Source organism: Daktulosphaira vitifoliae, unplaced genomic scaffold (assembly GCF_025091365.1).
Source record: "Daktulosphaira vitifoliae isolate Bord-2020 unplaced genomic scaffold, ASM2509136v1 Scaffold_1, whole genome shotgun sequence".
NCBI lineage: Eukaryota > Metazoa > Arthropoda > Insecta > Hemiptera > Phylloxeridae > Daktulosphaira > Daktulosphaira vitifoliae.
The window spans coordinates 15,332,206-15,346,896 of record NW_026099572.1 but is presented as its reverse complement, the minus strand read 5'-3'; the positions used below and the strand labels follow the sequence as shown (position 1 = coordinate 15,346,896).

Here is a 14,691-nt window from a genome sequence, read left to right as displayed (position 1 = left end):
AATACAATACAAAGATGAGTGGTTTTCAACAGAAAATATCACACAGGTTGTTTGCGATTCTAAAAGAGTTGAAAATATTATAGATTGGATTCGGCAACAAAGAGTTCACAAGTATTTTATAAGTGCAAGAGCCAAGAGGACTCGCGCATCGTATGTCGTTTCAATTGTTTATTGTTGTTGTTATTATTATTATGTTTTTTATCGATGTATTTAATCAAAGTTTTTAGTGGATATACTTAGAGAGGAAATGAAAGATGATATTGTAGTTCAATCCAAGTTTAAAGGGGGAAACACCTACTTTAATGAAAGTTACCACAGAAACCTTACGCACGGTTACACCACTACATACACAATCGCTATGCCTTAAAAACCAAACAATCTAGCCACGATGGCGGTTGACATGACTGTATATATAATAATATACGACAACAATTTATATGATTAATTACTATTCGTTCAGTGCTGCCGCTACATCCGACAATTTTCGAATTGATTCGTATAGTGACTGACGACCAACAGGGGAGGTGGATACAACCGACTGAGTGGAGAATTTGAATGAACTTGCTACCCTTTCCCAGGCATTAGCCAATAATAATAATTACCCCTAAATGACATCAGCAAATATTGCGCAACCCCATCTCGCTCTTCGCGGCCTGTATAGAAAGCAAATTGAATTTATAAAAAATACACGTACACGCTGTAATGTGCCGTGTAAAAAATAACAGATTTTTTGATTGATAGATATATATATAAATACATTTATATACATGTAAAATGCTCGTGCCAAAAAATTAAAATTAAAAAGGGAATATCATGATGAATGACAGTTTTAGTAATATTCGATTAAGTTGTTGTTGAGTTTTTTTGGGGTATATAACAAAAAAAAAAAACAACACGCTTGAGCTTAAAAAGCGATATTGTTTAAATGGTAAAACACATTACGAACAAACCCTCAAACAAAATAATTTATCACTATCAACGAATCCAACTTATGTTCAGATTACATCATGGCTGCTGTATTAAATAATACATATATATAGAAATGATTGTTTGTGTTTTTACAGTGTGTCTATAGTTTTAATACTCTCGTACCGATGCTGCACGCCGTTTTGCAGTTATCGTAATTTAATGGTTTTCATGACTTGGTATTGAACGTTTTTAACTCTGTTCGATATTATCTTAGCAGCGCCATCGTGAGAATAATGGCTTTTAGTTGCACTGAGAACAAGTGTTACATTATTGTCCTATAAATCGTGACTATTTAAAAAATAACGAAAATGAAGAAAATATTATTTGGTGTTGTTATATGATGTTAAATTACACTCTTGATCCACGCAAATACTTGATGAATTTATGGCAAATAAATCATTCGACCAGTAAAACAGTAACATTTTGCACTATCATGTTTAGTATAGTTTAACATAAAATAGTGTCCTTCCATTAATGATTTTAAACAAAATAAATTTTATTATACTGTAAAGTTAGAACTTTTTACCTCTAATAGACTGAATTTTTTTAGTGTTTTTTTTAATTACCAATGTTTTATTATCTAGCAAATATGTTAGTTATTTATACCGTCTTATTATTCTATGGGATTTAACTGTTATCAATAATCAATAATAAAATTTCCAACATTACAAGTTACATTTTTTATAATTTTTTAAAATTATGTTTCTAGTCTGAATTTTTGTTACAAAAAAAAAAAAAATGTAAATTTACTTAAGCACATTTTTCTTGAGGATTAATTTTAAATGTCTGTAAATATTTTCAATATTATAGTGACATACCAATATTGTTAAAATAGTTTTTAATTTCATAAGTTAATTATAATACCTAGATTTAATATGTGGCTTGCTTTACATGAAAGGTACACAAACTTAAAAAATAAAGTTATCTTGTGTCCTATAGAAACTTATGAATTAAATTTTTGGACAAACTATGTATGATATAAATTATGTACACTGAATAGTAAAAACAAACCATGCAAAACTATGTGATATTATTTATAATATCACATAATATAAATAAGAGTAAAATCGCCTTTTTTCTTTGATATGCAAGTTAGGTAACTAAAGGATGTAAATATGGAATTTTTTTAAATAAAATCAGAATTGTTTATTAATTTAAAAAATCAAAATTTTACTTATCTTTTTTTTAATAATAGAACCATAATTATAGACATAAATTTTTTTTATTTCAGGATAATAATTTAAATTCTATCTAACAAAAAACATTTGATACTAAAAAAATTAACAATACAAAAAAAACTTATTAATATTTGATAAAAGTTATTAGCTATGTAATACATTTTAAATTCATTTTTTATGCCTTGTAAAGTTGTCAACTTTGATTTTTCAAATGAGAACACATATTTTAAATTTAATAAAATGTTTGAGGTATCATTTTAATAGTAAATAGTATTTAAATTTTTACATAGTATTTTTTTTTTTTTTTGTAAACGTTATTTGTTTATTAGATATAAAATTTATAATATAATATAATACAATAATTATAGTTAATAATAATAGTTTTTTTATGACGTTACTATTCGTAATACGCAACTATTATTATCAAATATAACTATCGATAGATATGTATTCTGCATTGCCAGTTGGTGTATTTATAAATATTTACTCACAACAATGTGCTTTATAACCACACTTTAAGCATATCTGTTAATAAAGTTATAATTGACAATAAACACTTTGTATCTGTGTTAGCGACGTCATAAAAAACCAATTAGCTTCCTGTATTTGTAATCCCTTGTATATTATACACGTATATTTACTTAAAAAATTGAAAAATTAAAATTTTATATGTAATTAATAAATTAGGTTATGTTAAAAATTCAAATGCCAGTACTATTGAAATAAAACTTTACACATTTTATTAAATTCAAAATTTGTGATCTCATTTGAAAAAAAAATTGTGTTCTCTTACAAGGCATAAGGAACGAACTTAAAAAGTATTACATAGCTAATAATTCAAGAATAATAACTAAGGGTATCAAAAAAAAAAAAGAATATGATTGAATTATTTTTATTCTGTCAGTAATTGAGTAGATTATGATAAAAAAATCACTCTCTATACATTTGTATTTTTTTTTATAGTAATAACTATTAACTAATACAGGCCGTTATTTTCATTCATAATAAAGTTCTATTGATTTATCAAGATGATTATCTAATATATTATTGACACATTCTCCAATCTTACTAAAACTTTTTAAACGACTATATGATTTTTGAAATATACTTGGTGTTTTATTTGTGTCATCTAAATTATCAATATACCATATTAAATTAATATTTATAAATGTAAGAAAAACAACTTATTTGAGTTATTTTCATTAATATTATAGATAAGTAAAACGACATTAATAAAATAAAACGATAAACCTTCATAGCTTTTGATATCTGATTGACATGTTGGACATTTTTGTGTTCTAATATACCAAGATTTTAAAGTATTTGCACAAATATATCCTAGACGATGATTACAAGGTTTCAAAGTTATTGAATTTTTTTCCATCTCACAAATACAATTCATTTCTTGGTCTACACGATAAAATTTTAATTTAAATTATTTCCCATTAAGAAATAATAAATTATTACAATATTCATGTATAATATAATCAATTTTGAGTAAGATATTTGTTTTCTAAGAAACCAATCAAGTTTTTAATTTTTTTAAAAAGAAAAATTATTTGTGTCAAAAAGTTCTACAATATTATGTAGTCGAACATTTTTCATTCATTCCGGGATGAACTTTAATTTTTATTAACGGGTATGCTTATTAGCTTCGATGCGAAGCTGAGAAGGTATTGGTTTTACTAAGATGTGTTTTTTTTTTTTTTTTTTTTTTTTTTTCTTGTGTCTGTTACCACTTTTTCTCAGCTCTCACCGAACGGATTTCTTTCAACGATACGTCAAAAGATCACAAATCGTATCTAGTCGAAGACATTACCCTTAAAAATTGAAAAAAATTCCCTCGTTCCCCGTAAAAGGGGGAAACCTCCAAAAAAATTACAAATTTAAAAATCGCTAATTTTCGAAATTTTTTCAATTTTTTTTACTTAAAAGTGCCATAACTTTTTCAAAAATAAACATATCAATATAATTCTTTTTTATATAGATGCATAATATCATTACCTTTCATTTGGTATATTTTTTTCATAAATTTAACCCTTAACCTGCCCACAAGGGGGGATTTAAAATGACAACTTTTTCACAAAAAATTAATTTTTTTAACTTAAATTTTGAAAATGTTCCGGAAGGTCTGACACTTTTATATATATCTTAAATTAAAGCTAATGTAATATACTTTATCATGAAAAAAAAAAATTTCGGACTTTATCTTATCTTCATGGTGAAAATGGCTACCGAATGCTATTTTTGTGTGAAAATTTTCGATTTTGTATTTTCCATTTTTAACTTTATTATGCTATAACTTTTTGAAAAATGTATGAATCATTACAATTTTTTTATGAGAAGTAGTATTTATATAGATCTTTCATTCGACATACTGTTTTTTTAAATCGGACCATTTCCCTAAATACAGGGGGGATTCAAAACATAAAAATGCATATAGAAAGTAGAACTTTTTCAACGTAACTTTTGAAAGTGTTCCGGAAGGTCTGACACTTTTATATATATCTTAAATTAAAGCTAATGTAATATACTTTATAATGGTAAAAAAAAATTTCGGACTTTATTTTATCTTCATGGTGAAAACAGACATTAAACTTAATAAAAAAAATACGATTTTTGTAAAAAAATTCTTTTTTATATTTTTAACTTTATAATGCTATAACTTCTCGAAAGATGTATGGATCAATATAATTCTTTTTTTTGTAGATGCATGATGTCTTTACCTATCATTTGGTATATTTTTTTTATAAATCTGACTTTTTACCTGCCTACAGGGGGGGATTCAAAATGACAACTTTTTCACAAAAAATTGACTTTTTCAACTTAAATTTTGAAAGTGTTCCGGAAAGTCTGACACTTTTATATATATCTTAAATTAAAGCTAATGTAATATACTTTATCATGGAAAAAAAAAATTTCGGACTTTATTTTATCTTCAAGGTGAAAATGGCTACCAAATGCTATTATTGTGTGAAAATTCTCAATTTTATTTTTTACATTTTTAACATTATAATGCTATAACTTATTGAAAAGTGTATTGATCAATATAATTTTTTTATGGGAAATACTATTTTCTAATAATCTCTTTTTTATTCTACATACTTTGTCTTAATCAGGATATTAATAAGGAACTAGCAGTTTATGAAGCTTTTGGAATAATCCACCAATTTTTTAAAATTAAACACTATCTAAAGATTTGCATCGAAGCGTTTTTTTTTGATAGTGATTTTAATCACTGTCAGATATCATTATACTTGATCCAACTATGCCACGTCACCACTGTGCCGCGACCCCCCTGTGCTGGGTTTTTTTTTTACTTGTTAATATGATAGACAAAAATTTACAAATAATTGTATTTTTTTTATATTTTTATTCATTATTTTATAATTTATAATCTCAATTATCTATTAATACAATACATACTTAGTATGATATAAACTTTTATAACAATGAATTGTTTGAGAGGTTGTTCACATTAGTATCGCCTCCGGTGTGGACAATTTTTATTGAATATTAACTAAAATAATAATTTATGACATATTGAAACAAATTATTGCTGCTTCCAGTTTTAAGAAAACCATATTAATGATGAAATTTTTACTTTAAATCCAAATTTTTAAACTATTTTCAAACGATCGGTCAATTAAAAAACCCAGCACAGTGGGGTGGCCGCACAGTGGGGTCGTGGCATAGTTGGGTCCAGTATAGTTGATATCTGACATTGATTAAAATCACTATCATAAAAAACGCTTCGATGCAAATCTGTANATCTGACAGTGATTAAAATCACTATCATAAAAAACGCTTCGATGCAAATCTGTAGATAGTGTTTAATTAAAAAAAAAAAATTTGTTAAAATAGCATATTTTTGAATACGGTAGCCTTTTGCACATAGAAGATAGGTCAAATTTTTTTTTATTTTATAGTACATGAAATAAGCTTTAATTTGATATATGTTTAAAGGACGCAGTATTTCCGGAACATTTTCAAAAGTTCAGTTGAAAAAGATCTATGTTTTTTATAATATTTCAAATTTTTAACGCCCCCTATATAAGGGGAAATTGTTCAAGTTTAATAAAAAATATGTCAAATGAAAAATGTACTTATAATCTATTTAGAAAAAAAATTTGTGCTGATATATACATTTTTCAAAAAGTTATAGCATTTTTAAGTTGAAAATTTAAAATCCAAAATCGAAAATTTTAACAAAAAATAGTGTTTTTTTAACTACGGCAGCCGTTTAAATGTAGAAGATAAAGTGTCGGGACAAATTTTTTTTTTTCATTTTATAGTACATAAAAAAAGCTTTAATTTGATATATGTTTAAAGGACGCAGTCTTTCCGGAACATTTTCAAAAATTAAGTTGAAAAAGTTAATTTTTGTAAAAAAGTTGCTATTTTAAATCCCTCCCAATGAGCAAGTTAAGTGATAGATTTTCAAAAAAATGATATCAAATGAAAGGTAAATATCTAAGGTTTTAGTATAAACAAAATTATGTTAATTTGTTGATTTTTCAAAAAGTTATGGAAGTTTTAAGAAAAAAAAGTGAAAAAATTTCGAAAATTAGCGATTTTTAAATTTGTAATTTTTTTGGATATTTCCCCCATTTGCGGGGAACGAGGGAATTTTTTTCAATTTTTAAGGGTAATGTCTTCAACTAGATACGATTTGTGATCTTTTGACGTATTTTTAAAAGAAATCGGTCCAGTGAGAGCTGAGAAAAAGTGGCAACAGACATAAAAAAATAAACACATCATGGTAAAATTAATTCGCATCGAAGCTAAAATTATTTGTAATTTTTATCATATTATCAAATAAAAATAGAGAATTCCACTAGAGAAAATTAAAGTTAAAGTTTTTTTATTCCTTAAGAGATGAAAAATAATTGAAAAAATTATTTGAAAAAAGTTTTGTCCTTACAAAAATTATAAATGATCAATAGTTTCTCAGAAACGTGTACCTCATTCAAAATCGATTAGCTTGTATAAGACAAAGAATTTGTTCTTCATTATATTTTAATATATAGAGGAACATTTAATAGTAAAATTTTTTAAATCAAAACAGAAACAGAAATTTGTAAATCTAAAAATATTTTTATAATTTCATTTTTTTTTTTATTGATTTGATATGGCCATTTTATTTTTAGAAATACATACTATAAGGAGGTTTTTCTGAAAAAAAAAAACAATTATTCTTAATGATAAAAATTTTAATTATAGACAATATTTTTGCACTTACGTATTCCACGAAAAATATTTATACTCAATAAGCAAAATGGACAATCTAAATGTTTTAATTTATATAATCTGTTGGCACAATTATTTCCAATTTGGTGTTTACATGATAAAAATTTAACTTTCAATTCTTCCTCTTGACAAATATAACATATTTTGTTCTCAACTAAAAATATAAGATTCGTTTTGATGTCCGTATTACAAAAATTTCCACTCGGGAAACATAAACTTTGCCTCTCAATATTAAGCATATGGTTACTTAACACTAATTATTAAAAAATAAAGGACATCTTTTATCAACACAGGTATTTTTAATTTATGATCTTTTTTTGTTAATTTAATTGTGATGAAGCAAGCAAATTTACTCCTATTTCTGTCATTATTCCTAATTAGTAGTTCTATGATTTATAAGTATAATATACGAGTAAATATCTATTTAAGCAATTCAACGTAATATTAAATTGATATTTGATAATTTAGTATTGTAATTTTTATGGAAAAATTATAACAAATTATAAAGCAGATATTACTTTTATGCCAAACATGTATAAAAGTTGAAGAGTTTGATGTCATACTTTTCAAAAATAATTGTTTGTTACTTATAAATAAAGTATATAAGAAATTTTCATCAGAGACCAAAATATAATTTTTTAAACACCATTTTTGAGCCTATTTCAAATCTGTAATTAGAGTTTCATATATGAATTTAATAATAACAAAATCATATTAATTATATAAAAAATATTTAAGTTTCATTATTAAGTTACATATGAATAATCAATAACAATATTTTAATTATAAAAATACGTAACAATCAGAAACTTTCCCTGTTGATAGGGCGACTAATGAGGTTGTGTCAGGTTGATAGTCGGCGTAAAATTTTTTTGTCAAGTAGTATGAGGTGTCCTGAACAAAACTTAGGTGAATTGTTCCATCTCGGATGTACGTGGGGACAACAGGTGAGAGGAAATAAAGTAGTTAAAACAGAGAAGTCCTAAGGAATAAAGTGTTTGATACCAGTCGGACAACTTGTGCGGTAGTTGTTTCACTAGTCATGTGTACAGGTCTACCCAACGCTTATAGAGTCAACGTGTAGGGACATCACCACTTAACTCTAGGCTGTACTCTTGTATAAGGGAGAAAGCTAGATACAAAATAAGAATAGGTACTTGGAATGTTGGAAAATTAACTGGTAGAAATAGAGAATTAGTAGAAGTATTGAAGAAGAGAAAAGTTAACATTTGTTGTGTGCAGGAAACTAAGTGGAAAGGAGAGAAATTGAGGGAAATAAGTGAGGGTTATAAAATAATATACTCAAGAAATTCTAGTACAAAGAATGGTGAAGGGATAAAAATAGACGAGTAAATGAAAAGTAAACTAGTAAAAGTAGCTAGGAAAAGTGACAGAATTATAGTCATAAAATTGATATTCGAAGAAAAAGTGCTGAATGTAATAAGTGCTTATGCACCACAAGTAGGATGTGATGAAATAGACAAGGAAGTGTTTTGAAAAGAGATGGACGAGGTGATGCAAGGGGTACCTGACAATAAGGATGCGCTAATAGGTGGAGATATGAATGAAAATGTAGATAATGAGAGGATATAATATGAAAGAGTAACCGGAAGGTATGGTTTTAGTAGGAAGAATGAAGCTGGAAAAAGAATTCTGGATTTCGCAGTATCGTATGATCTTGCTGTGGTTAATACTTATTTTAGAAAGAAAGAAGAACATTTTATAACTTATAAAGGTGGCAGTAATAGATTATAGATTGATTATTTTATGTGGAAGAAAGAGAGTGTAAAACAAGTAAAGTATTGTAAAGATTACCCAAACGAGAGAGTTATTACACAATATATACTATTGGTAATAAAGTTGAGGTGTATTGGGAAGAATGTATACAAAAACAGGAGGAGAATTGAGGATCTTGGGGTGTAGATTGAAAGGAGAAAAAGAAAAACTGTTTTTAAAGACGATAGAAGAAAGAACTGTGTTGAATAACGAGGAAGACAAATATTATATGTGGAATAGATTTGCTAGTTGTGTAAAGATTATTACAAAGGAGATTTTTGGTGAGAGTAAGAGTAGAATGCTAGGAAACAAGGAAACTGGATGGTGGGATGAGGACGTTCGAAATATCATAGAAAGCAATTCAAAATATGACAAAAAAGCAAAAGGAGAGAAGATTGGATATAGTATAAACGCTTGTGCAAAGGAGCCAAGTGTGTAGTAAGTAAGGCGAAGTTTAAGAGGTATGATAAGTTATATGATAGACTAGGAACAAAGGAAGGCGAGAAAAAAATGTATAGACTTGCAAAAGTGTGAGAGACTGATAGATTTAATAAGTGAGAAAGAGGTATCGGAGGCTGTGGCATTAATGGAAAATAATAAAGCAATAGAAAGACGAGTTGAAGTGCCAGTAGTAGTATGACATTTATTAGGCGTTGATGGCATAAGGTGGTTGAAGGAACTTTTAAATAAAATCTTATTAGAAAGGAAAATTCCAAATGAATGGAGGAATAGTATTGTGGTGCTGATATTTAAAGATAAAGGTGACATACAGGAGTGTGGAAATTATAGAGGCATAAAGCTTATGAGTCATAGTATGAAAATTTGGGAAAAGGTAATAGATAAGAGAATAAGAAATGAGATATCGGTATCTAAAAATCAATTCAGATTTATGCCTGGTAAGTCAACAATGGAGCCAGTATTTTATGTGAGGCAACTTATATAAAGGTTTAAAGAAAAGAAAAAACTGTGTATGTTATTTATAGATTTAGAGAAAGCGTATGATAGAGTACCAAGTGAATTTTTATAATGGGTATTAATGAGAAAAGAAGTCCCGACAAGGTACATTAATATAATAGAAGAAATTTATGATGGCACTTGTACCAGGGTAAAAAGCGTAGGAGAAGTAACAGAAGGTTTTCGGATAAGAGTAAGAGTGCACCAAGGTTCTGTTTTAAGTCCTTACTTTTTCTCTATAGTTATGAATGAAATTACTACAGAAATACAAGGAGAGGTGCCTTGGTGCATGTTGTTTGGTGGCGATATAGTGTTAATAGGAGAAAATAGGGAGGAAATTAATCAAAGGCTATAGGTATGGAAATTAGCTCTTAAAGAAAAGGGTTTAAGAATAAATAGGAGTAAGACAGAGTATATAGAGTACGAGTTTGACATAGGAGAACACGAGGTAGGTGAAATGAGAAGATCAGTGACAATAGACCAGGACGTGATTGAAGACGTGAGAAGTTTTAAGTATTTAGAGTCAGTTGTGCAAAAGAGCGGTGGTAATTGACGAGGATGTAAGACACAGGTTTGAGTGTAAGTAGTTGGAGTGGTGAGAAACGTCAGACATCTTATGCGATAAAAGAATTCCAATCAGGCTAAAAGTTAAATTCTACAAGACTGTAGTGAGACCAGCTATATTGTATGATTCAGAGTAGTAGGTGGTTGACAAGAGAATAGAAAAGAAAATGAGTGTAGTAGAGATGAGAATGCTTAGATGGATGAATGGAGTGACTAAAGAAGATAGGATAAGGAACGAGTATATAAGAGCGAGTATAGGTGTAGCGTAATTGTGGATAAGATGAGAGAAAATAGACTTGGTTGGTTTGGTCATGTTATGAGGAGAGAGGAATCGGAAGCTGTAAAAACAGTTATAGAAATGAATGTTGAAGGAAGAAGAGGTAGAGAAAGTCCAAAAAAGAGATGGATGGATGCTATTGAATGCAATATGAGGACAGCTGATGTGAGCATAGATGATGTGGGAGATCGTGTCAAGTGGAAGTTTTAGATAAGTTTGACAGACTCCAAGTAGGTGGAATTAAGGCGAGGAAGAAGACGTAACAAACAAAAGATATTATTTGCAGTATATCAATATAAATAATTAATTAAACACTATGAGTTACATAGAAATGCTTAGTAAGACTCCTATTTAAACAATTTATTACAATAAAAATAAAATAAAACATTTTTAACGAAATATTGAGTTTCCCTCATAAATTTACTGTTACTAATAATTAAATAAGTTTCTGATCACATAAAAAAATAGGAAATTTTATTCCACACAAATTTTTCTATTTATTGATATAAATTTTAGACTAAAATTATGTTTAAAAGTTCAACATTTTGAAATTATAAACTCTCATACAAATGAACTATAAAGGATCAAAAAAATAAGTTAAAGATGTTATATTAAAGTAAAATTTTGTAATGATTACTTTTAACATATTAAAAACTAATAATAATTTGATATAAATTTTTTTTAAATAATTTTTTCATGTGTTTCTAATTAGTAATAATCTCAAAAAATGAGTGATAGAAAAAATCTAATTTCTAAGAAAAAAATCTAAAAAATTTAAGTTATTCAAATTAAATGAGATAAAAATCAAACAAACATTGAATTTTTTTTTTATTTTAAAAAAGAATTAAGAAATAAATGCAAAAAACCGTAACGGATGAGATTCGAACTTAGTACCTCGAGCTTATAACTCTGTATTACATTCGACGCAGCCACCGTCCATTAAAAGGAAATTAAAGCAAAAAAAACAATTTAAGTTAGTTCAAAAATTCAAATCTGCTTTTCTTAACTTTGAAGAGACAACATAATCAAAATAATTATAAATTTATATTTAAAGTTAGTTAGATTTGTGTAAATTTTATAAAAATTGGTGGACTATGGCAAACCCTTATAAATTATTTTAAAATAAACAAAATAAAAATACAATTTTAACCCAAAAATAGCATATTTTTTAACTACGGCAGCCATTTGCATATAGAAGATAAGTCGTCGGGAAAAATTTTTTTTTTTGATTAATAGCTCGTAACATAAGCTGTGACTAGGTAAAGGGTTAGATTATCATAAAATGTATATCAAATGAGAGTGTAATACCTAAGGTTTCAATATAAAAAAAATTATTTTGGTTCTTTCATATTTCAAAAAGTAATGGCAATTTTTAGAAAAAATAAATTTCAAAATTTATCAATTTAAATAAATTTAATTTTTTGGGGGATTTTCACCATTTGTGGGGAACTAGGGAATTTTTTTCAATTTTCGAGGGCAGTGACTGTTATTAGATACGATTTGTGATATTTTGACGTATCATTGAGAATAATCAGTCCATTGAGAGACGAGAAAAAGTAGTGACAGACAAAAAAAAAAACACATTATGGTAAAACTAATACCTTCTCAGCTTCGCATCGAAAAATTACATTATACTTTTGAACAGTTTAAAATTAAGGTTGAAAAAAAGATGCTAGATTTGACAATTGTTAAGATTTATTTCATTTTTTTTGTTTACTAACAAAAAATAGAATAAATTATTAAACGTTTAAATTTTATTCTAAGTAAGAAAAATAAATATTTAACAAAAACTTATTTGTGGATTATTCATCAGATATTATTTTACCATTAAATATTTCTCTTATTTATTAAATTTTGTCTAATGATGATAAAATTAAATCAAAGTTTTAGATAAAAATATAGATAATATCATATATAAATTGTTAGTGTTTTTAGCGAATATATATTTACCCATATTAACATACTCTACTACGTATTCTTTGCACCATGGACATTTTACGTCTGAACCATAGTATAACTTTAATGTATTTGCACAAAAATTACCAATTTTGTGTTTACAAGGTAAAAAAGTTACTGTTTGTTCTTCATCTAGAGCACAAATATTGCAAACTGAAATAGTTTTCTCTAGTTTCTTAGAATCTGATAAAATACGTTTATAAATAACACCTCAAATATAATAAATAAAAATTAAATAAATTATCATACTACAATTTAAATTATGCTCAGATAAATTGAAAAAATAATAAGTACAATTAAGAAAATGTAATAACGATATGTTCATATTGTTTTTGTTCGTTAACCAAAATTAAGAACTATAAATTACTCACTCAAATTTTGATTAGAATCCATCATAAAAACAATTACAACTAAGAAAACAGTGATATTGATATCCATTTATATTAAACAAGATTAAATTTATTTATAAGTTAACCTACCATTAGTAGTTAAATTTTAATTGCTAAGTAATGTATGATATTAATATATATGTATTACCTTTAAAAAAAATTAAGTAAAAAGTTGTTTTACTTATGGGAGAATGAGACATCTGAAAAATAATTTTTATTTATCAAACCTTTAAAGGAAATACCGAATTAGATATTTTTTTAGTAATTATAACTATTTCAAACTCTATTCAAAAAAACATTAAGTTAGAAAATCTAACTAAAATTCAACGTCTAAAGTTTGTACTAAAAGTCTATCCATCTAGTTCGATACTTCTTTTTAAACCGAAAAGAACATCTAATATGCTGTTGGGCTCTAATTTAAAACTAATTTCAAATCAACAATACAATCATTGTATTCATTTCATCTTAAGCTTATATTAACCAAAAAATACTATTTTTTTTAAATTACGTGTTTACTATTTTATTAAACTATTTACAATAATTATAAGATATTTATAGATATAAAGTATTTCATAATTTATTGATGATATTAAGATGTTCATTTATAAAATACTTTTATTGTAATACCTTAAAAGTAAACTGCTAATTTTATATCAAATTTTGTGCAAAAAAATCAATTGCCTATTAAAGTTCATAAAATGTACATATTCTGTTTATAATTTTACTATACCTTTAAACAAAGCTAAAATTCACAAGCAAATCAAATTAAATCTTTTTACTTGCATTAAAAAAAAAAATAAAGATTGAAATATAATTTGAAGAACATTTATTAAATAGTTTCATTGTTGTTAAATAAATCTATAATGATCACTTGTGGCTAATGTTATTTAAAACTGAAATCATATTTAAAATTAAATGAATTCATAAATATATTTTAAAATTATAATAAATTATTCTAATCTCATAAAATAAATTTCATAATTTCAGTACTTGAAAATGAACTATAGTAAAAAACATGATTTTATTAAATCAATAGCTTCTTAGTTAATAATTGCAATGAATAATGTGTATTAAACATCTATTTATTTAGTCGTAAAATAATTTAAAAAAATACATTATTCAATAGCAAAAAATAAGTAAAAATTGAAATATATTTTGATATAAACGCGTATCTTAGGATACATATTAAAAAATAAATTAAATATTTAATGCAATTTTTTGATAATTTTTCTTTTAAATGCGAACAAAAGGATTATTTACTTAAAAATGTTTAACATTGAATGACAGACTTATAAGCAGATATATTGATTAATAATTGATTTATAAAAGAACTTATTATGATCTCTACTATTTGGCATGCGGATAAAACAAAATTGGA

General features: G+C 26.0%; 1 protein-coding gene across 3 annotated transcripts; it reads right to left on the bottom strand.

The window, feature by feature from the left end:
• Nucleotides 1-2,471: 2,471 nt before the first annotated feature.
• On the bottom strand, nucleotides 2,472-14,124 carry LOC126902673 (uncharacterized). 3 transcript variants are annotated; one of them, XM_050680239.1, is made up of 8 exons: nucleotides 14,044-14,124; nucleotides 13,462-13,513; nucleotides 13,296-13,334; nucleotides 12,919-13,107; nucleotides 7,390-7,551; nucleotides 7,308-7,322; nucleotides 3,399-3,557; nucleotides 2,475-3,276 (listed from the first exon to the last, which is right to left on the bottom strand). In XM_050680239.1, the coding sequence occupies exons 2-8, from the start codon at nucleotides 13,511-13,513 to the stop codon at nucleotides 3,143-3,145; spliced, it is 750 nt and encodes a 249-aa protein (XP_050536196.1). In that variant the 5' UTR covers nucleotides 14,044-14,124; the 3' UTR covers nucleotides 2,475-3,142. The 3 variants fall into 3 exon arrangements, with proteins under 3 accessions (XP_050536186.1, XP_050536196.1, XP_050536176.1); XM_050680219.1 differs by having other exon boundaries at nucleotides 13,296-13,359; nucleotides 13,463-13,513; nucleotides 14,044-14,106; XM_050680229.1 differs by lacking the exon at nucleotides 7,308-7,322 and having other exon boundaries at nucleotides 2,472-3,276; nucleotides 13,296-13,359; nucleotides 13,463-13,513; nucleotides 14,044-14,104.
• Nucleotides 14,125-14,691: the final 567 nt, after the last annotated feature.